This window comes from Ursus arctos, unplaced genomic scaffold (genome assembly GCF_023065955.2).
Source record: "Ursus arctos isolate Adak ecotype North America unplaced genomic scaffold, UrsArc2.0 scaffold_20, whole genome shotgun sequence".
In the NCBI taxonomy this organism is placed as follows: Eukaryota; Metazoa; Chordata; class Mammalia; order Carnivora; family Ursidae; genus Ursus; species Ursus arctos.
Genome location: NW_026622875.1, coordinates 50,882,311 through 50,905,440, shown reverse-complemented (window position 1 = coordinate 50,905,440; position 23,130 = coordinate 50,882,311). Strand labels below are relative to the sequence as shown.

The 23,130-nt window shown below is 42.5% G+C and overlaps 2 protein-coding genes across 10 annotated transcripts in view; both read left to right on the top strand.

The window, feature by feature from the left end:
• CTDSPL (CTD small phosphatase like) overlaps positions 1–23,130 on the top strand; it is a 116,019-nt gene that overhangs the window by 24,999 nt on the left and 67,890 nt on the right. The window lies entirely within an intron of this gene.
• LOC113253638 (non-histone chromosomal protein HMG-14-like) lies at positions 12,090–12,556 on the top strand (the record flags this gene model as incomplete). The annotated part of the gene is made up of 1 exon (XM_048216162.2): positions 12,090–12,556. A coding segment is annotated over one exon (366 nt), but the record flags the coding sequence as incomplete, so codon positions are not given.

Sequence of the window (23,130 nt, the reverse complement as noted above, 5' to 3'; positions counted from 1 at the left end):
TCACTGGGCATCTTCCTTCGGCTCAGGGCATGATCCCGGCGTTATGGGATCGAGCCCCACATCAGGCTCCTCCTCTGGGAGCCTGCTTCTTCCTCTCCCACTCCCCCTGCTTGTGTTCCCTCTCTCACTGGCTGTCTCTATCTCTGTCAAATAAATAAAAATCTTAAAAAAAAAAAATACAGACTTCCTGTGATACCTGGATGTGAAGCCCCAGAGACCTAAAGCAATGATTATCAATTTTTAGAGTACATTAGAATTACCTGGGGAGGGCCACCTGGGTGGCTCAGTCAGTTAAACATCTGCCTTCAGCTTGGGTCATGATCTTGGGGTCCTGGGATTGAGCCCCACATTGGGCTCCCTGCTTGGCGAGCCTGCTTTTCCCTCTCCCTCTGCTTGCTGCTCCCCGTGCTGTGCTCTCTCTCTGTCAAATAAATAAATAAAATTTAAAAAAAAATAAAAAAAAAAAGAATTACCTGGGAGATTTCTAAAATTCCAGACTTCTAAGCCCAATAGGGGGGAAACTGATTCAGTAGGAGGGGAGTAGAACCTGAGTTTCCTCATTAAACAAACAAAGCAAAGACAACTCTCCACACGACCCTGATCTGGATGATCCTCAGATCACCCTTTGAGAAATAGAATTTGTGTCTTTCTGTTTTGAGCTCCCTGATATTGCCCCTGTAGACACTCTTAAGCTTTTCTGAAGCTTCCTATGTTAGGAGCACATTTGGGTTAACCCACAACCAGATTCCCATCCAGAATGTACCAGCAACAGCTCTGGGCTGTAGCCTGCATACCTTCTCAGGCTCAAACTGGCCTGGGCCCCAGCCGCTGCCTGCCCTCGACGTGCTTGGCCATTTGGCCCCAGGAGACAAATTATTTTTCAAAGTACTTTTAGGCACACCTTGGCAAAATATTGAGTGTAGTGTAATTCTTACTAGAAACAGCCCACTTGCCGAGGGGTTTCTGAGCACCTTCTGAAGGGCGGATGCCCAGCCTCTGCGGCCCACCAGCTGTCTGTGCCAAAGGACACCCAAGTAAACCAAACCCAAACATGTGCCCCGAGCTCTCCGAGTCCCAGTCCGTGCAGCCCTGGGCCAGTATGCCAAGGCGAAAAGGCGGTCTGTGTAGTAATTAGGGCAAGGCTCCGGGCACGCTGCCTCCCAGTGTTTATATCTCAGTTCCACCATTTCCAGCAGCATGACCTTTGACGTCCTTTTGCCTCTGTTTTCACATCTAGAAAGTGAGAATAAAAATGATAAAAAACAATTATGTTATAAAAATAAAAATAATTCTTACCTCACAGGATGGTTATGAGGATAACAAATCAGTGTATGCAAAGCCCTGGAAGCAGTGTTTGGCCCATAGTAAGTGTTCAGTAAGGGACTGTGGTTACTATATCATTGTTTCATGGAAACTCTGATGAAATCACAAGATGCTAAAGGTGTGACTGAATGGCTCAACACAGTTATCAGTCAAAGAGTTATCAATTCCCTCCATCAGAGAAATGACTAATAAGGTGGGAATAGCTCTTCAAAATGCTGCCTGGACCTCTGAAGACAATGAAAATATGCCAGGTATTTCCTAGCAATAAGGTCAAGCCTTGCATAATTTAAGAAATACACAGCAGTTCAGCATTTTGGTTCTTGAGAAGTGGCAGTTACATAATAGGCTGTAACCACGCAGTTGAGCAGAGCCAAAGGTGGGGGAGAAGGTGCTTTGAAAAGATGTGTTAGTGCTGGAGGGAAGGGTGTGATAGATGACAGACGTAGCAGCAGTTAAGGCTTCGTAAAGTTTGGGTCCGGGAGATCCATGCATGCCCATTATGGCACATGTTGGCTTGACAACAGGAAAAACATCTCTCGACATTTACTATCAGGCTAACACCAATGGGAGGTATGAAATTTTTTCTCATATGAGCCATATTGCCAGTGTTTTCTCACTCCTTGGTAATGTTTTTAAGCTAAAAGTAAGATTGCCTCAGTCTCTAAAGAGATACAAAGCTGAATTAATCTCTGAAATTAGATGTTTTTCAAACTTTTCTGTTAAAAAACTCAACTGAGAGGGTTGTCAAGGCATCACCTTGCTGTAGTCATAGAGCTAAGTTAACCTTTCTTGGTGCCTCTGACACAGTGGTGCCGTACTTCAGATTCTCAGCACAGAAGGGCCCGAGAAGGGTGCTAAAACCAAGTCCTGGCGGCTTATTTCTTTTGGAGGGTAGATGTTAGTCCATGAGCACCTACCAAGCGATCTCATGTGCTACCAAAATACTTCTTGGACTGCCCTGTTTGAGTTGTGCGATATTCTTTAAAAGAGGACTGACCAATTTAAGCAGATTGCTGGGTGTTTGTCACAACCTAAGTTTCAAGCTTCTAGACGCTAGGAAACCAGTTTGTTTCAGGAACAATCTTTAGGCCAAACGTTATTTTCATCTCCTGGGAGGAGCCAGGATAGTTCATTTATTGCCCATACGTTTTGGAGATGATGCTCAAACCAGGGGCCTTTAGATGCACAGATAGGGAGAGTGCCAGAGGGAGCTGCAGAGGGCCAGGCCAGGCTGAAACCCTTGATTCTGCCTCTGCACTTGGTGGGCCTCTGTTTGCCTTAGCAAGAAGCTGCTGTGGATTGAGTCCCCAGAATGGCTGAGGCCCAGGAAAATTTTGTTGGATTGAAATACACAGTCTTACCTCAGGGTCTTTGAAGATAAATAATTTTTTAATATTTATAAATGAGAGCAAAATATGAGATTTTTATTGTGGCCTGTCCAAGCAGTGCAGGGGAGCAGAATGCTAGTAGCGTGATGGCTGGGTGGCAGGCAGCAGCCAGGAGGCCTTAGCTAGTTATCACTTGTATTTATTCATGCGGTACCTCCCCTGCAAGACATGGACCACACTGTGCTGTAGAGGAAGGACGCTGACTGTACAGTCTCACCGAGCACATGTGTGTGTAAGGCATTATTTTGAATACCAATCAGTTTGAAATTTTTCATAATAAAGTTTTAAAAGAGTGAATTAGCATTTTAAAGGTGAATTACCATATTTGAGAACAAGAGGAGATATTGGAAGATAAAAATGTAACTCACTAACAGGCACCTGGGTGGCTCAGTCGGTTGAGCATCTGCCTTTGGCTCAGGTCATGATCTCAGCATCCTGTGATCAAGCTCCATATTGGGCTCCCTGCTCAGCGGGGAGTCTGCTTCTTCCTCTCCCACATCGCCTGCTTGTGCTCTCTCTCTTTCTCTCTCTCTCTCTCTCACTCCCTATTGCTCTTTCTCGCTTTCGCTCTCCCTCAAATAAATAAATAAATAAAATCTTTTTTAAAAATGTAACTAAAACACTTGTTAAGTATGACAGAAAGACTGAAAAACAAAATCAGGGAGTTTCCAAAAGGTAAAATGGAAAGATGAAGAGAGAAAATAAGGGAAGAATAATATTTAAACATTTTTAATGGCACATCCAGGAGTTTCAGTGTCTGACTAATAGGAATTCCAAGGAAAAAGAACACAGAAATAGAAGGAAATTATCCAAGAAGAAATACAAGAGAAATTTCGGAAATGAAGATCAAGTCAAGGTGCTCTAGATTAAAACATGCGAGGAATGAGGGATACTTGACTGGCTCAGTCAGTGGAGCATGCAACTTTTGATCTCAGGGTTGTGAGTTCAAGCCCCACATTAGGTATAGAGATGCCTTAAAAAAATAAAATCTTAAGAAGAAAAGTACAACAAATGAAAAAAAAATTACCCATACCCACATCTACTGTCATCAACATTCAAAACTCCATTATAAAAGCTTTTAGAGGGGGAAAACTTGTCACAAACAGAAGAATGAAAATCAGAATGCTATCAGAGTTTTTAACATCAGTACTGGAAGCTAGAAGACAATGGAACAAAGTCAACAAAAATTCTGGGGGAAATTTTCCATCCAGAATTTTATACTCAGCTGAACTTTCAGTCAAATGCAAAGATAGAACAAAGACATTTTTCAGTCTGCAAGGACTCAAAACTTTGCTTCCTGTGGATACTTTTCTAGGAAACAACCAGACTAAATACTTCAGCAAAATGAGGAAATAAATAAAAAAGGCGAAAGAAACAGAATCCAGAAGGCAGGGAACCAACACAGGAAAACAGTGCAGAGAAGCCCAATGTGTATAAAACAGGCTCAGCTGTTTTGGAATTCACAGATTATCTGACATTTGGCCATTTGGAAAATAATATTTATTGATAATTCAGGCAGGGTGTTTAGAAGAATTTGAATAAAAGTGCGTAGAAGATTAAACAAATGAAATATTAAAAGGGAAATGTTAACGCCAAGGAAAAAATGGTACACAGAAAAAAAAATCAAAGTAAACTTTTCAGTGAGAAGTTCTTTCTTGTAATAATGAAAAGGAAGGGAAAATGTGGTAGATTGTATAAAAGAGCTGAAATCTAGATTATCATAACAAAATTAATAGATGAATAAATAGAGAAACCAAGAAATGGCAATATTAACATATTATTTGGTTTTTTAAAAAACTAAAAGCATTGAAAGTGTTTGCCTAGTGTTTTTTTAATTCAGTATTTTTTCAGAAATTTGATTTAAACCATGTAATTTTGTCTGCTCTGATAAAAATGAAAATTATTTTAAAAAATAATAAAATGTCCAGAGTTTGGCCATTGCTGGGAAATTCAAGCCTGCATCGTTCAACAAGCTTTTGCCAGCACAGGCATCACCCGTGTGGTGGGTGACGGCACACAAAGTCTTGACTGGATCTAGGCTCTCTGTCTCCAGGTTTCTTGTCACAGGATATCCTTCCTGTCCCCTGGCAGGTGACTAGGTTGTCTCCTGCCCCAGTCATACCAAGTTTCAGGTGAGGTTATAAGACAGAGCAGGGCTGTGTGCCTCTTAACAGGAAGGGAGGGAGGGAGGGGCAGAGGAAGGAAGGAGAAAATCCCCTTCATAGATGAATTTAGAAAACAATTTGCCACTTTGCTATTGAGACAGCTTCAAGGAAATTCTATCCAAAAATGCGTCCATCTGCCTCTGGCAACAGATGACGATTCCACTTTTTCACCACATGAAGCCTGTTGGTGTGACTCAGTATGTCTCAAGGGCAGCCCCAGGGAGTAGAGTTAACCAGTGGGCACACCAGGCTGTCCTGTTTTCACCACTGCCCAGGTCGGAGTTGGGGTGTGGCACTAAGGGTTCCAGGCTGGCCCAACCTGGGATGACCAACCCAATCAACCTAGAAAACATAGACTGGACCAGATTTCCCTCCCAAGGGTAACCTTCTCTCTAGTATCACCACTGCTCACTGCAGGTGCCTTATCATAAACCTGGGACCTATCCCAGACCAGACTAATCCACATCTGGACTCACCAAGTGTTTTAGAATTGGACCACCCAGACCATGGCCATGTTTAAGCAGCCATTCAATTCTTTATACTCAACTCCTGATGACCAGCGCTGGCTGAAAGAAGTGACTGCACAGGAAAGAGCCTCTCTACTCCTACACACAGGTGTGTGCAGGGCACCAGGCCAGCCACAAGCTAGGACACAGCTGTTTGTGTACATGGGTCTGCGTTAGAGCCCAGATTGTCCTCTATTGCAGGCTTGGAGTGCCATTTTATGGTGGAAATGACTGTACTAAGCTCCTAGTTGGGGAAGACCCTTGCACTTTCAGTTAGCCAAGGTTTAACCTGTTTATGGAAGTATTTTCCTTTGAAAAGAACATGTTTTATTTTTTAGATAGTGAGCCATTTTTAAAAATCTTATTGGTTTATCACAGAAGTAATGCATGCTTATAACAGATCGAAATAATACAGAAGTATGTTAGAAAAGGATTTCTCCCATCCTAATCCCATCCATAGGGAAAAGGATGGTATATACGTATGTATATACAATTTTATATAATATATACAAATATACACATATATGTATGCAGCATACATATACACACATGTATCTTTGCAAACAACCATGACTCAACATATATGGTTATTGTTTAACAAAAATAAGATCTAACCTATGCGGTGCACCTTATCTATATATTATAGACATCTTTTCATATTATATAGATTTACCTCATTCTCAGAAATATTTATAAGGATGCACCTTCATTTATCTAAGCCCCCTATTGATGAACATTGGATTCTTCCAGGCTTTTGATATTAATATCCTTGATGCAATAACATCCTTAACTCTGAAATCAGACAGCCTTAGTTCAGATTCCAGATAGTCCATACTTTGTGACCTGTAGCAAGTTATTTAAATTCTGTGCCTTGGTTTCCTGATATGTAATATGGGAATAAAATTGTCCTCAAAGTGTCCCTATGAAAAAAGAGCTAAATTAAGATGATATATAATGCATTTAGCATATTATAATAATGATAGCTAACATTTATTGAGTGCTTGCTATCAGCCAGGCACTATGTGGGTAAACAAATACTACAGTTTCATGCATTAGCCTTAGAACACGTTTTTTTGTATCTGCAAAAGAAAGTCCTACATTATTATTATTGAAATGACATTAGCTATTCCTCTGCATCTACTCCTCCAGGTAAATTTTTAAATCAACTTTCCACCTACCTCCCATCAATGTGACAAGTTTTTTTTTTTTTTTTTAATCTAGTTGGAATTTTGAAGGGTGTTTGTACTCCTGAAGGTTGCCAGAGTAGAAAGACCCTTGGACTTGAGTTAAAGAGAACTGGATCATTTCATGGTGTCCCTCCAAAGCCGTGTGACCATGGGCGGTTCGTGTAAATGCTCTGAGCACCTGCAGCTTCCCTACCTAGTAACTGGGAGGGATGATCTTTATGGGAGAGGGAGGGGATATTGTAAGAAAGCACTGGAACAGTACCTGACAATAAATATTTTTTAAATGTGCTTGCTTCCAGATACATGCTTTACTTTGTCTCCTGGTCCTTTGTCATCAGCACTGTTTTCAGTGGCAACTCTAAGATGATCTTCAGTGAAAAGAGTTTGTGTAAGAGCAAGAACTGCAGTGAGCGAACAGGATGAAGTTTAAGGCCCCCGCTTCCTGTGCAAGGCGAGCTGAACATTTATGACCAGTGAAGATTAGCCAAAAGGGAGGAAAGGGAATTGGGACAAACATAGACTGTTCTGTTATGCCGGCATGTGCCACCAACCGTGGTGTGGACTTCCTGCTGCAGGACACAGCTGACCTTTGGAGAGTCACTGTATGGGTGAGGCTGTCCTTTAGCAGGACAGCACACAGCTGTTGTTTAGATTGTCAGAGGCTAGTTAATAACTGTGTTTGGCAGTCAGCTTGGGATGTTAACAGTTTGGAAAACAGTCTGCTTCTAGGTTTAAGGAAGGCGAGTATGAAGGGAATCTTTGTGTTGCTAACAGGTTGTTTGGTAATCCTTCTTTGAACAAAAATTTACACTTAGCAGCAGCTTTAAAAAGTATTAAGAGAACTCATAAAAGTTAGAGCAGATGTGCAGGAGAAGGTCACACTTCCAGAGCTCTCTTGGAAACTATTTCTGAAGTAACAAGTCCAATAAACATGTTAATTCAGATTGAAATTTCTAATGCATATATTGACTCAGTCTCAACCTTTTGCAGTTATTCTCCAACTTGAGTGTGTCCTTGCAGGCTACCTTGGCCTGTTTTCTTTTCTTGTGCCTCATACCTTGCCCACCCTTCATTTTGAACTCCTAGCAGGTGAGCTTTTAATCGTTCTGCATTCTGTCTCTAGGTCTGAATAATGTTAAGAGGCATACATTGAACTATTCCTCACTTTCCCAGTGGCATACTTGTGGGAAAGGAGGGAGGAGAAGAGACTGTTGAGACCAGGAAATCTTGGTGGAATGTAAATGATTCCCAGACTTAGATCAGATTACGTAGAAATAACTTCTTACCCACTGTTTACCATTAAAGGAAAAACTGAGGACAGGTTGTTTTGATCACCGCCCCCCTCCCCCCCCCCCCCGCTGCCAGTTCACATGATTTTTTAAAATTACTGTTCATTTAAAAATATGTGTTTTAAAAATTGGTGTGCAAACTGCTGCATAGCTAACCAACTTTTAGTGTAAAACAGAAAGCTTTGACTAAAAGATATGACAAATATACTGTATATTTACTTCACCTTCATTCCTAAAGGATATTTTCACTGGATATAGAATTCTGGGTTAAGGATTTTTTTTTTCCAGATGCTGTTTTATCATCTTCTGGCTTCTTCTGATGAGAAGTCAGTGGCCACTGGAATCATTTTTATCTTTACGTAATTTATCCTTTTTCTCTGGCTGCTTTCAGAATTTTCCTATCTTTATCTTTGGTTTTATTTATCCTGCTTAGAGTTCATTGAGCTTCTTAAATCTGTAAATTTAGGTTTATACCAAGTACGGAGACTGTTCAGCCATTATTTCTTCGAATATTTTTCTGCCCCATTCTCTCTCTTCTCCTTCTGAGACTATGGTTATACCTATGATAGACTTATTTATTTATTGTCTTAATTCCAGTATAGTTAACGTGTAGCATTATATTAGTGCCAGGTGTACAATATAGTGATTCAGCAATTCTGTGCATCACCTGGTGCTCATCACAAGTGCCCTCCTTAATCCCCATCACCTATTTCACCCATCCCCCCTCCCCCCACCTCCCTTCTGGTAACCAGCAGTTCTCTATAGTTAAGAGTCTGTTTTTTGGGGGCGCCTGGGTGGCTCAGTCGTTGGGTGTCTGCCTTCGGCTCAGGGCGTGATCCCGGCGTTCTGGGATCGAGCCCCACATCAGGCTCCTCCGCTGGGAGCCTGCTCCTTCCTCTCCCACTCCCCCTGCTTGTGTTCCCTCTCTCGCTGGCTATCTCTCTCTCTGTCAAATAAATAAATAAAATCTTTAAAAAAAAAAAAAAGAGTCTGTTTCTTGGTTTATCTCTCTCTCTCTGATTTTCTTTTGCTCATTTGTTTTGTTTCTTAAATTCCACATATGAGTGAAATCATATGGTTATTTGTCTTTTTCTGACTTATTTCAGTTAACATTATATTCTCTTGCTCCATCCATATCATTGCAAAGGGCAAGATTTCATTCTTTTTTATGGATGAATAATATTCCATTGTATATATATGCCACCTCTTCTTTATTCATTTATCTATTGATGCACATTTGATTCTTCTCAAATTTGGCTATTGTAAATAATGCTGCTATAAACATCGGGGTGCATTATTCCTCTGAATTAGTGTTTTTTTGGGTAGACACCCAGTAGTATGATTACTGGGTTGTAGGGTAATTCTGCAATTCTATTTTTAACCTCTTGAGGCACCTCCTTACTGTTTCCTGCAGTGGCTGCCCCAATTTGCATTCCCACCAACAGTGCAAGAGGGTTCCTTTTTCTTCACATCTTTGCCAACACTTGTTGTTTTTTTGTGTTTTTTTTTTAAAGAATTTATTTATTTATGTGACAGAGAGACAGCCAGCGAAAGAGGGAACACAAGCAGGGGGAGTGGGAGAGGAAGAAGCAGGCTCCCAGCGGAGGAGCCCAATGTGGGACTCGATCCCAGAACGCGGGGATCACGCCCTGAGCCAAAGGCAGATGCTTAATGACTGCACTACCCAGGTGCCCCTGTGTTTTTTATTTTAGCCATTGTGACAGGTATGAGGTGATATCTCATCGTAGTTTTGATTTGCATTTCTCTGATGATGAGTGATGTTAGGAACATCTTTTCATGTGTCTGTTGGCCGCTATGATAGACCTTTAGATATTGTCCTACAGGTCTGATGTTCTGAGGTGGTTTTTTTTTTTCAATCTTTTATTTCTCCCTGTTCTTCAGATTGGGTAATTTCTGTTGATCTATCTTCAAGATCACTGATGCTTTCCAATATCATTTCCATTCTATTAAGTTCATCCACTGATTTTTTTTTAAAATTTTGTACATTTTTTAATTATAGAACTTCCAGTTGGTTCTCTTTTGTAGTCTCTATTTCTCTGCCAAGGTTTTGTGTATATTTCATGTATTCTTTTATGCCATTGAGTGTAATTATAATAGCTGCTTTAAAATCCTTATCTGCTAATTGCAACATGTGGGTTATCTTGGGATTGCTATTGATTGTCTCTTTTCTTGAGGGTGGCCTGCATTTTCCTATTTCTGTGTATTTTAATAATTTCAGATTGTATTTTGAACACTGTACTACTACATTATGGAGACTCTGGATTTTATTATATTCTTCTGAAGACGTTTATTGTGGGGGGGTAGCTATTATTTATTTTGCTTTTTGCCTTACCTAGCAATTACCTCGGTTGAACTAAAACCACAAGCCCTGGCTGTTGGGCTAAGCATCTCAATTGTTGGCTCATTATTTTATCCTTAGCTAGGTTGCTTAGAGTCTGCCCCGTGCATGCATGCCTTCGGAGATTCAGGCAGAGTTTTTACACAGAATTTGAGGCTTTCTCTTTCTGGCTCTATTCTTTCTGGGATTCCCTCTTCACTTTTCCAGTGGCTGTGGTGGTTCCAAAATCTGTCTCTGAAAGACTGCATGCTTTCTGTTGGAGTTTTAGCCACTCAGCCTGGCACTGACCACAGCCTGCCACCAGGCTAAAAGCCGTAAAATTGGGAAACACATCTCTGTCTTTTCCTTTGTCCCACATCTCAGCCCTCCTGCAGAATCTCCCTATTTTTTGTCTTTCTACAGTGCCTTCAGGCAATTGTTTTTATATCTTGTCTGGAGTGTATAGCTTTTCCCAGGAGAATTGGTCCAGTAGGAGCTACCTTGGCCAGACCAGAGGTGGAACTAAAAGCACACTTTTTAAAGAACATTTAAAGTGCAAATTGCTCCTTCCTGTAATTAGTTCAGATTAGCAAATTTGAAAAATATATCTATAAGTAGATAAAGACATGGAGCTTGAAAACTTCTAGAGGAAACAGTTATCTTTAGGGTCTCAGTAAACTGTTAACAACCAAATAAGCAGCATAGTTCATTGTATACTTCAGCGTATTAATGAGATACCAGAAGCTTCTTTGTTAAATCTCTTAGCCAAAGTTTCTATTTCATACTAGCCAACTGAAAGTTACCGGGCTGCAACTTATATACCAATTCACAGAATTAAAGGGAGAAACAAAAAATACCTCAGAGTTGGAGATTTTCCCACTGTCAGCAACTGATAGGTCAATCACACACACACACACACACACACACACACACACACACAAATCGGCAAGAGGCATAGATGAAGACATAGCCAGATTGATGTTTGTAGAATACTACATTTAAGAACAACAGGATACACATTCTCTTCAATTGCACATGACATGTTTACCACATTGGTAAAAATGCTGGACCATGAAACAAGTCTCAGTAAAGTTTAAAAATTTGGAATATGTAGAGAATGTAATATATCCTCTGACTACATTGGAATTAAATTAGAAATCAATAACAGAAATATATCTTGGGAAACCCCAAATATTTGGAAATTCAGGAACACACTTTAAATATCTGCGTTTCAAAGAAGAAATCAAAAGGGTATTCAAAAATAGTTTTAACCATTTAGTTAATGGTAATGAAAATATGACATCAAAATTTATAGGATGCAGCTAAAGCACTACTTAGAGGAAATTTTAGAGCTTTAAATGTTTGTTTTATAAAGAGGTATTTTTTTTTAAGATTTTATTTATTTATTTAAGAGAGAGAGAGAGGAGGGGCAGAGGAAGAAGGACAAAGAGAATCCCAAGCAGACTCTGTGCTGAGCACCGAGCCTGGCCGGGGGCTCGATCTCATGACCCTGAGATCATGACCTGAACCAAAATCAAGAGTTGGAGGCTTAATCAACTGAGCCACCCAGATGCCCCCAAAAGAAAAGTCTTAAGTGTGCTGTACAATAGAACTTTCTGTGGCAATGGAAATGTTCTATATCTGTGTTGTCAAGTCTGATAGCCACTAACTAATCCTATGTGGCTTTAATTTTTTATTAATTTAATTTAAATTAATTTAAATTTAGATACCCACATATGGTCATGGGCTACCTTATCAAATAAGACAGGTCTAAAACTCAGTGTCTGAAGGTTTCCTCTTAAGAAAAATATCCAAAATAAGTAGTAAGAAGGACATGAAATAGATAAGAGCAGTAGGGAGGAGCTGCAGCAGCCAGGCAGCCCAGCTTCCTGAAGGCTCTGCACAGGCCTCAGCCCCGCAGGTGCAGGCACTGGGCACTCGCCCACCCCCCTCACGATATCCAAGAGGAAGGTCAGCTCCTGCGAGGGGGCAGCGAAAGAGGAGCCCAAGAGAAGGTTTTTGTGGTTGTCAGCTAAACCTGCTCTTGCAAAAGTGGAAACGAAGCCAAAAAAGGCAGCAGGAGAGGGTAAATCTTCAGACAAAAAAGTGCAAACAAAGGGGAAAAGGGGAGCAAAGGGAAGACAGGCTGAAGTGGCTAACCAAGAAATGAAAGAAGACTTACCTGCAGAAAATAGAGAAACTAAAAATGAGGAGAGTCCAGCCTCTCATGAAGCAGGGAGAAAGAAGCCATCTGATTAATATCATATACCATGTCTTGTCAGTGGTCCCTGTCTCCCTTCTTGTACAATCCCGAGAAATATTTTTATCAACTATTTCATAAATGGAAGTTTTTTAGTAGCTCTAGAGACATTTTTAAGAAAGAGGGAATCCCACCTCATCCCATTTTTTAAGTGTAAATTTTTTTTATAAGAGGTGAAATCATTTGTTGTTGTTTTTTTGTTTTGTTTTGTTTTGGTACAACCAGAGAATAGTGAAATATTGAATATGGGAGGCTTTGATAGTCTTGTGTGTCAGCTCAACATTCCATAGATGGGGTAGTTTTTATATCCTGTAATACCAAGCATACTAAATGGCAGTTTGGAGTCAGTCGGGCACTTAATACGTCTTGAACATTTTAAATTACTTCTATTTCCATGTCGCTTTTGGTAGACTTGTTTCCTAAAGAAAACCACTCCTTGATCTTGGCTCTCCCTGTCAGAATTTTCTGCACTCTGTAACATCTTGGTCTGGTAGTCCAGTTTTCCTAGTAACTTGTTAATGTGCTGTGCGAGATTGAAAATTTGAGTATGTAGTGTATATGATATTAAATTGTGAATTAATGGGATTTAACAGTATAGTAGTGTATCAACATTTGAAGATATTTGCACTTGACATACTGTTAAGGAAAATTTGCCTTCAAATTTTAAGCTGGAAGGTCACTGGAATAAATAAGTTTTAGAAAAGAATCACAACTACATAATTTTTTAGATTTTCAGTATGTACATTAAGAATTGTGTACAAACTGAAATGTCTGTACTGATCCTTAGATGTGTGTACTAATCCTTAGAACAATCAATAAAAACACAATTATGAAAGAAAAAAATAATAAATTGGAAAATAGACAACAAGTAGAGAAAAACTGTAAATCCAAATTCTTTGTCATTTAAAAGATCAGTAAAATTGATTAGATAGAGAGCACTTATTACCAAGAACCAGAGTAAAAGAGGTGTTATCAATCCTACCGACATTACAAAATTAATAAGAATATTAGGAACAACTTTATGCCACAAAAATTCCACAACTTAGATGAACTCTACAAATTCTTTGAAAAACGGACACCTGGGGGCACCTGGGTGGCTCAGTGGGTTAAGCGTCTCCTTTTGGCTCAGGTCCTGGTCCCAGGGTTCTGGGATCAAGCCCAACATCAGGCTCCCTGGTCAGCAGGGAGTCTGTTTCTCCCTCTTCCTCTGCCCCTCCCCCTGCTTGTGCTCTCTCTATCTCTCCCTCTCCCAAATAAATAAATAAATCTATTTAAAAAAAATAAATAAACTGACACCTGATGAAACAGAAAATCTGAATAGCCCTATGTCTATAAAAAAAATTCTAATTCAGTGTCAAAAACCTTCCCACAAACAATTTGGAGCTCTCAGTGTTGGTAGGAATGTAAAATGATATAACCACTTTGGAAAGCTCTAGCATTTTTTATTTATTTATTTATTTATTTATTTATTTATTTATTTATTTATTTAAAAGTAGGCTCCATCCATGCCCATTGTAGAGCCCAACATTGGGCTTGAATGCATGACCCTGAGATCAAGACCTGAGTTGAAATCAAGAGTCAGACACTTAACTGCCACCCAGGCACCCCTCTAGCATTTCTTATAAAACTAAATATGTCCTTATTTGACTCAGCAATTCTACTCACAGTTATTTACATAAGAGAAATTGAAATCTATGTTGACAAACACTTATAAAGCCTATGTGTCCCCATCAGTAGGAAAATGGATACAGAAACAGTGGTATACAATGGACTGCTACTTAGCAATATCAAGGAGAAAATTACTAATACATGCAACATGTATGAAACTAAAAAACTGAGTGAAAGAAGCTTTCCACAAAAAGTGTTTAGTATTTAGTATTTGGTTCCATTTGTATGAAATTCTAGAATAGTTGAAACTAATCTATGGTGTGGGGAAAAATCAAAACAGTGGTTCCTTATGGCAGAGTGGGATTTTTTTAACTCAGGTATATATATTTATATAAACTCAGTGTGTATACGTTTAAGATTTGGGCACTTCATTGAATATAAATTTTACCTCAAGAGAAAAAAAATGAATATTGAACTGTAGTTAATGATATACATGCTGAATTATTTAGAGGAAGTAGAATGATATCTGTAGTTTACTTTGAAATACATCAAAAAGATTAAATGGATTAATGAATGAATACAAGAATGAATATGTGTATAGATATGTGATAAAGTAAGTACAGTCAAGTAAATGTTAATGGTAGAATCTAGGTGGCCTTAAACATACTTTGTTGTGTATGTGAAATTTTTCATAACAAAATGTTGGGGAGAAAGAGTGAGGAAGAAGTTTGCTTCTGATACCATGCATACAGAATTACTGCAGTGCAGTGAATTGAACCTTTATTGGATCTGCCTTTATAGACAAGAAAAACATATTATGATCACATTTGTTCTGATTTTTTTCAAGCACTGCAGATAAGCAAAGGACCATGGAATAATTAACTAATTAATATGAATCAAGCATTTTCCCTGTTCTCTGGAAACTCGGAATCTGATGAAGGATATAAAACAAACCAACCAATAATAGAGTGCAGAATATGATACATTCTCTAGTAGAGATAGGGACAAGTTGGTGTGGTTGTTCAGGAGAACGAGAGCATATTTATGTCGGAGGAACCATGGAGTCTGCATAGAGGAGGGGATATACTGAATACCAATGGACAGAGGGCCTCAAAAGAGGAGGTGGTATCCCAGGTGCAGAAAGGAGCCTGTGCAGGTGTTTGGAGAGTGTGGAATAAAGGTAGAAAGGTGAGACCAGGGCCTTGAAAACCAGGTTTGGATTTTATTCAGTAGATAGGTGGGAGACATTGTGTCTTTGCACAAGGCCAGGAGACGGATGCTTTAACGTAGACGTTAATTAGTGGTACGTAGAAATGCGGGAAGTCCAAATGGGAGCCCCGACCCACTCCTCACTGTAAGGCTTTATTCCAGTCATGTGCTCCCTTGGAGGGGTGCCCAGGCCCCGGCTTCAATTTGAAGGAATTAGATTAGAGGATCTCAAGGCCCTTCCAGTTCCAACATTCTGTGATCTTATGGCCGCCTGAAGAAGTCGTTGCTCAAACAGAGTAAATATTTCCTCTTGCAATATTATTGTACTCTATTAGCCAACTCTTTCTTCATCAAGTCTGGATTGTACTGTTAGATATATTACAAATCCCATATTCAAGTGTCAAAGCTCTGAGCTGTTGCTGGGTGATAATGCTGCTTTTTACAGTCTTAACATTTCAAGCTGTTGAACTTTCACATTCTGAAAAAATCACTGATGGTGATGTTAAGCCAGATGGGGGTTATAGGGGAAAACTTACAACACATTGTGGAAATCTGGGAGTTCTACATCTGTCACAGATGAGTCTGAATAATCTGAATTTGAAATGAGACTCTTCACAGAATGCTGATAGCATTCTGGTAATTCCTGGGTGCAAGGAAATGGAATCTTAAAACTGTGTGGAACAACACAGTTTCTTTGGATGAAAAGAGTATCTTTTACCACGTGAGTTTTTATTAATGGTTTTGTTATTATATCTGATATGTTCTGATCTTTGGTCCCAAAGATCAAAGTCCCAAACGATATATCGAACCATTGGGTGTACGATGAAAAATTAACTTTCCATCCTAAGCATCCAGGTCCAGGGTGGACGCCTGCTGTGTCAAGTGTGAAGGAAAGATAGTGGAGATATTGTTACTTCCAGACCACTGGGTCCAAGTGTTTGATGTGGGGAAAGAAATGATAGGCTGAAAAAGTTGTATGGTGTGGGAACACAAACTCCTTGGGAGGAAGAACAGAAAGAAAGGTAGCCCGGAGCACTTCCATAGTAAATTTGCCGTGGCTGTGGTGGTTTGCTGGCTGGCTTAGCCCCAGTTCGAAAGACTCAGGCTTGATGCTTACGGAGTGCTAGTTATACAGAGAGCTGAGCTGCAGAGAAAACATATCTCTTAGCATCCATTCACTTTTCATCTTATTAGGGAGAGAAACCATATCCCAACCTCATCAGAACACCAGGACGCCATCTCCGGGTGTCTCAGATATCTGTGCTCTGTGAACTTGGCAGAGATGGTCTTTCACAGGGAGGGTCTTCTCTCAGGGATCCCCAGTGAGAGGGATCTCAGATCAGAGCCGCTTCAAAGGAGTAAGGGATGTGCCTATAGACCCAGGCCCCAATTAAGGGGGGGTGGTCTTTTTCTTTTGCTGGGAAATGAGGAGTGCCACATCAGAGGCTCTTCCATTTTAAAAGTATTTCACTGAAATGTCTCCTTTCTGGCTGTTAGCAAACAGCGTGTTTTGAAGCCAGATATCCTGTCCAAGTAGTAATAACTTCTGTCACTAATACACTTTCCCCTTTCTTCAGTTTGTTTATAAGGATTTTTCTTGTGGTTATAAAAGAAACTGTAGAAATCATAGAAAACATCAGAAGTGTAAAGATGAAGAAGTCATCCATAATACCACAACTTACAGGTGTTAATCATTGTTAGCTTTTTAATTTTTCTTCTTGCCTTTTGGATTTCTCTTATATATGTGTATGTGTAATGTCATAAGGGGATCATGGAAAATATAACACATGGATAGCTTAATATGTCAGCTATTTTCACATGAGAGTTTTTCCCAAATTATAAAAACCCTTAGAGAATATCATATTAAATTACTACAGAATATTCATTTTCTTCTGTGGACATAGCATCACTTTTTAAAATAGTCCCTCACTGTTAGACATTTAGATTGTTTCCAATGTTCTCTTGTAAAAGCAGCAATATCCTTGGTTTCAGGAGACATACTTCTGTGTCTGGAGAAGGAAGAGAAATGATTCAGGTTTGCTAGGGTGCCTGTTGCCCCTGACTGAGCCCTTTCAGGGCTTTTGTCTGGCTTTCTGCAAATGCTGGGTCCAGACTGAAGGAACAGAGAGGGAGTCTTCCCTCTAATGATGGCAGGGCCCACTCTATATCTGTGCTGCCCTTCCCAGGGGACAAGCAGGCTCTGGGAATGGGAGACCATCTCAGTGCACAACCTCCCCTTTCCCAGTAGCCCTGGTAAGCCCAAGGACCTAACCCTTCCTCACTCTCTTTTCCTCAGAAAGAAGGACACCTTTTTCTGGGTTCCCACTCGCTGTGGTCATAGATACTAAAACAGGAGCTTCAAGTGGCTTGGAGCATACTTGGCCTCATGATAATAGTAGTAACAGTAGCTAATATTTATTGGGTATCTGCTCTGATGTGTCAAGTGCTTTACATACGGCATCTAATTTGCAGACCCCTTGTCCTGAGAGCGAGAGGTAGTGCTGCCCGCTACCTTGTGGATAACAAGCAAGGTAGGCTCTGGATTTATACAGGCAGTGCTTGGAGTCCAGCCCCGCCATTTACCAGCAGCTCTGTGAGTAGGCAGGTATATCAGTCAGGAATGCATTCAGCTGTAAAACTCAAAAAAACCCAGCGGAGAGTGGCTTAAATAAGTAAGTAGTTATTTCTCAGACACAATGAGAATTCTGGAAGGAGCCAGTGCAGGGCTCACACAGTGTCATTAGGGACTCAATCTCTTACCTTCCTACCTATACTCTCCCTGGCATGTGGCTTTCCTCCTATGGTGGCAGATGCCTGCTGTATCTGAGGCAGGAAGAAGCAGTAGAGTAGAAATCAGGGCCAATCCCTACATCAGGAAAGCAAGAAGCTCTTTCCTAAATGCTCAGCTTATGTCTGATTGGCCAGAAGTCCATGTGGCCACTTAGGTGTAAGGGGTTCTGTGGGAGAAGTTTCAGCTGCACGCACTGTCGTCCCTAAAGGGATCAGGGTTCTGTTGGAAAGGGAGGCAAGGGAATGTTTGATGGGTGAGCAGCCATCAGTGGCTGTATCAGCAAGTCATTTAATATCTTGGAAGCTCAGTTGTTCCTCTGGTAATAATTCCTTCCTATTGTAATCAATCTTTTTCAGCCTCTAAGAGGTGTGCCCAGTTTGTTAGGGTATGTTAGGAGCTCCTTGGGCACACCCTCAGGGACAAGGGGAAACTCAGGCCTGGGTCCCAGCCACAGCCCCCCCCCCCCCCCCATTCACCCAGGGTCTCTGTACTTCCCAGCAGGCCTGTTAACACTTCATCATTCAGGATGTATCAGGAACTCTAAGTACCCACTGTCAGGCCATCACTTTAGCACTAGGCATCCAGGACTCCTTACCCTGGGGATTCTTCCAGGCATGCAAAACTGGGCTCTTTGCTACTTCTTTCTCTTGTTTCTACTGCTCTCTCTACTGTGTCACCCCAGCTGCTGTCTGCTGCTACTGCTGTGTCTCACAGACCCCCAAAGAGATTATGTCTTGGGTCAAACAGTCACCACTCATGAGGAGTATCACAGTCAGGCAGAGTCTTATACCAGGCCACCCTGGTGGTCCCCAGTCACCCTTTAGCCACGGGACACACTGTGTCTTCTTTCCTCAACAGACACCTGTGGCTGTGGCAGGTGCTAATGGATCCCAGGTCCTCTTCGATATTCCGAGTCTCAGGCACATAGCTCTGCACAACTGTAGGGACGGGGTTACCATGCACCTTGGGAGTTGCGTTCCAGGAAACTCCGTTCCCCTGAAGTCGAGCAACAAGGAGGTACAGGCCCCATGTGGGCCTCTCTGGGCTCTGAGGGTGAAATGCCAGAGCCAGGCAAGGATGCCTGGCTTGTTTAAGACTTTGAGACAGGGGAGGAGGGCGATGATTCCTGTTACCTGGCCATTGGAGAGCCACGTACCTGCCTGGGCCACTGGGGTACTAACACCAGGGCGGAGTGGAGAGTGTGGGTTCTCTGAAGAGAGGGAGGAGAGGTCTTGGGAAAAGGCTGCTGGTCAGATTGCTGGCATTCCTGAGGACGACCTTGTTTGAAAGGGAGGCTGCTATTAGCTGCACCCTCCATCGCAAGCCGCCCAGAGGTGAGAGGCAGTTATCAGGACAAATGAGGGAATGTGTGTGCACATACTTTGAAATGGTGACTCACTCCAGAGGCCTCCTTGTTGCTGTTATTACAGCTGCTGCTGCTGCCGCAAAACAGCTTTGAACCCTGAGGTGTGAGGCTGCCTGGAGGTAGGGGCAGGGAACCGGGGAGGGTTGCCTGGCAGCCCGGGACGTGAGAGCCTGTGGTCAGTGAGTGGGGAAGGAGCCTGCAGGATGGATGAATGAGGCTCTCTCTTCTCAGTAGCGGCTGTAGGGTATTTGTTTGATTTCTGGTGCAGATAGAGAGCAGATGTGGGTCCTGAGGGTCAAATGCCAAAGCCAGGCAAGGATGCCCTTGTTGGTGCGAGGCTGTCCAGGCAAACAGTCAGTGGAGGGTGTAGCTCACCTCCACCAGATCCTGTCTGTGCACCATGGAACGGCTTCATAGCAACCCAGGCACCAGCTCAGAGTCTCTTGGGACAGAAGCCCCGTTGTCCCTTTTCTGCTGTCTACCCTGCATCTGTCCTCTTCTGCTGAGAAGCTGTGACGGGTCAGGGCACCGCCACTGCTGGGCAGAGTTACTGCCAAGTTCATGCAGTCGTTTCCGGCTGGTGCCAGGTCCACCAGCCAGCTTCCCGCGGCCGCTGCCACTGGGTGACTGGTTCATAGAAGTGGCACATGTGTGAGCTGTAATAGTGTAAGCAGAAAGTAATTGGGTGGCACTCCCTCCGTCACCAGATCCCTACCACACGCTCGCTGGCTCCTGGACTTCTCCTTCAGCCTGTCCAGGGCAGGAGAGCCGTACAGTAAATCTCCTGAGCATGAACAATTCTGTGGAATAAAGTTGGCTCCGTGGGCTGGCTGCCTGTCAGACTGCCTGCAGAACGGCCCTTTACTAAAACTCTGAACTTGATTATGTGACATTTTCATTTTAATCAGAGAGAAAAGCCAGATTGCTTAGCAGAGCCAAGCTGGTTATGGCACTAATTCCCTTTGGGGGGAGTCCTCACTGGGCCCCTTTTTAGACACCCAGGAGAAGAAGGAGAGGCACACACTATCAAGCTTTAGAGGCCACTCCAGCAGGTGGAAAACCCAGGGTACTTATTCTCACCCACACTGAGAAAGAACTTCACAGTGTGAAGAGCTATGCCGAGGGAGAGCTGGCTCACCCTAGTGCTGACCCACTGGAACAGAGATGGGATTAGGGGGAGCGCATCAGGGGTGAGAGGTCCCCTTCCAGTCCCTCGCCAGAGCAGTGCTCCACCCCAGACCCTGAGACAAGGCACGAGGAAAAGCACAGCTCACCCTTGTCTGGGCATTCAGCCCTCAGCTCTCTGCTCAGCCCCCTTTTCATGGAGAAAACATGTCTGGCCTTCCCACATTCCAGGATACATCTCCCTGCTGCGTCATGCAGACCTGGTCCAAATCTCTGCCACTTCCTTCTCCACATTCTCTGTTCTGGGAAAGTGGTTTTTCTGCCCATCCTTGCATCTTGACTGCAATATCTCAACAGCCTTCTAACGAGGCTTCCTGCCTCTGGGTCTCATCACCGTCATCATCATCATCCTGTACATATTTCTAGCATAAATAATTGCCAAAGCATGATGCAGTCTAATTACTCCTCTGTTTGGAAGCTCTCGGTGCCTCCTCACTGCCTACAAGAGATAGAAGATGGGAGAACCTTCCTTTGGGATTTGGTCCCCACTTGCCACTCTGAGTCTTACTATATTTTGTTCTGCCCACAGCTCCAAACACAGACACCCAGGAAACATTGAGAGATGGAATGAATGAATATAAAAATTAGGAAGCCAAACAAGAGTTCTCTGGTGTTTTTAATTTTATATTGAGGTATCATGCTAATATATGTATGAGATTAATCATCGATAATCTTTTCATGGTTTTCTTGAGCTAAGTCTCTTATCCAAAGAATTGGGAAGCTTATTTTATAAATAGAGCAAGGTTTATAGAATGTCTGAGGAAATTGAGGGTCAAATAACATTTTGATCTTTTATTTTGAATTTGTAGCTCAGACAGTGCCTCTAAAAAGGATTTTGATAATTTGCTCTTTTTTTAGCCAGCCACTTCTCTAGTCAAATTTTAAAAGGCTTGGAAGAACATGTGATTTTTAAAATATCCTGGAGGACTTTTCCAGGCCTGGGCAGTTCATGGGTCAATGCACAGCTATTTCTGTATGTAAGTGGAGTGGGAGGGTGCTCTGTCAGTTCACTGAAGGTTGGGGGCCTGTTTGTCTGTACGGGAGGTTGGACGGAGGGACTTCCTTCTTCCCCTCTTGTGCCACAGCCAAGCTTCACTACAGAACTACAGACATGTGCTCACCCATTTGTGTTTTCATGCCTGTGCCTGCTGCAAGGTATTTTCTTCCAAGCTGGTCCCTTTAAACTGTGGGGACCCTGACTCCTGTGTCAAAGGTGTAGCACACAGGTGTGAACAAAGTAGTCATTTGGGGAGTAGTGCCAAGGTCGTGTAGACTGAACCACTTGGGGGTGAGGGGGTAGCTTTGGAATACACAATCCCTAAATGAGACATAAATAGTTTCCAGCTGATATGATTATTTTTCAAGGTTTGAGCCATGCTTATAGGAAAAGGAATCCTCGGGTCAAATGGAGAGTGGAGGAGTGTGGACTGGCACCCAGGGATTGAGTTCCCCGCCCAACTCTGCAATTCATCCACTGATTTTCTAGGCCAGGACTTTCCCTGGGAGTTACAGTACCTTTCACGTTAAGGGGTTGGGTCAGTTTGTTCTTATGCTGGGTGTTCTCTTCTTGCCGCTCCAGATCTTCCCTCCAGCCTTCTCCACCCTGCCCTGTGCTCTGGAATCTGACCAGTAGGGACTATATGAATGGGCTCCCTTGCTTTCTGGCCCCCTGTTGCATTCTTTACCCTGTAAGGAAAATCAATAGGATTGGGGGGTGGGGAGTGGAGGAGGAGTGGGGCCAAAATATTGATTCTCTTGGCTCCTCCTTTTATCTGGGCTCCTGGCAGGCAGCCCTCTCACAGGGCACTCTGTCTCAAGGTTCCAGTAGCCTCTCCTCCCTCACCCCTTTGGTCCTAAAGCTGTAACTGTGGCACTGTAACTGGTCCCGGAACACTGCACTGTGGTTCCCCTAGTCCCTGCCCACCCCTTATAAATGGCCCCTTTATTAAACTCTCCTCAGATTACCCAATTTGAGAGTGCCATCTGTTTCCTGCCAGAACCCTGACGGATATGGTTCCTAAGATCTTTTCCAGCTCCGAAAAAAAAGATGCCTGCAAGCAGGGGAGGAGCTGGCCCTTTGGGGCTCCCATTTTTCACTCATGCCTCCCTTCATGGTTCACCGGGATCAGGAGAGGGAGGGACTGGTAGAAACATGATCTCTAGGGCACAGAGTCACTAGGATAAGAATCACCCGTGCTTTGGTAGGCATAGACTGTTAGAACCCTGATTTTTAAAGAGTACATGGGTGTGCTCTCCCACTGTGGTAGTGGGGACTTTCCCCACCTTTCCCCAAGGGTGGCTCACACCAACCAAGGCAGGACTGTCCCTCCTACCCCTTGCTGCATCTGTGACTTTGAGCAAGTGACTTCACCCTTTGAGCCTCAGCACCTTCCCTCCTAACCTGGAGTTGGTAATGCCTACCTTGGCCTGCACACGATTGTTAGGAGGTGCAAAGGAAGAAGTCTGTGGGAAACTGCTTTGATGAACAGCTAGTTCAGGACTAAAGAGGATTGTA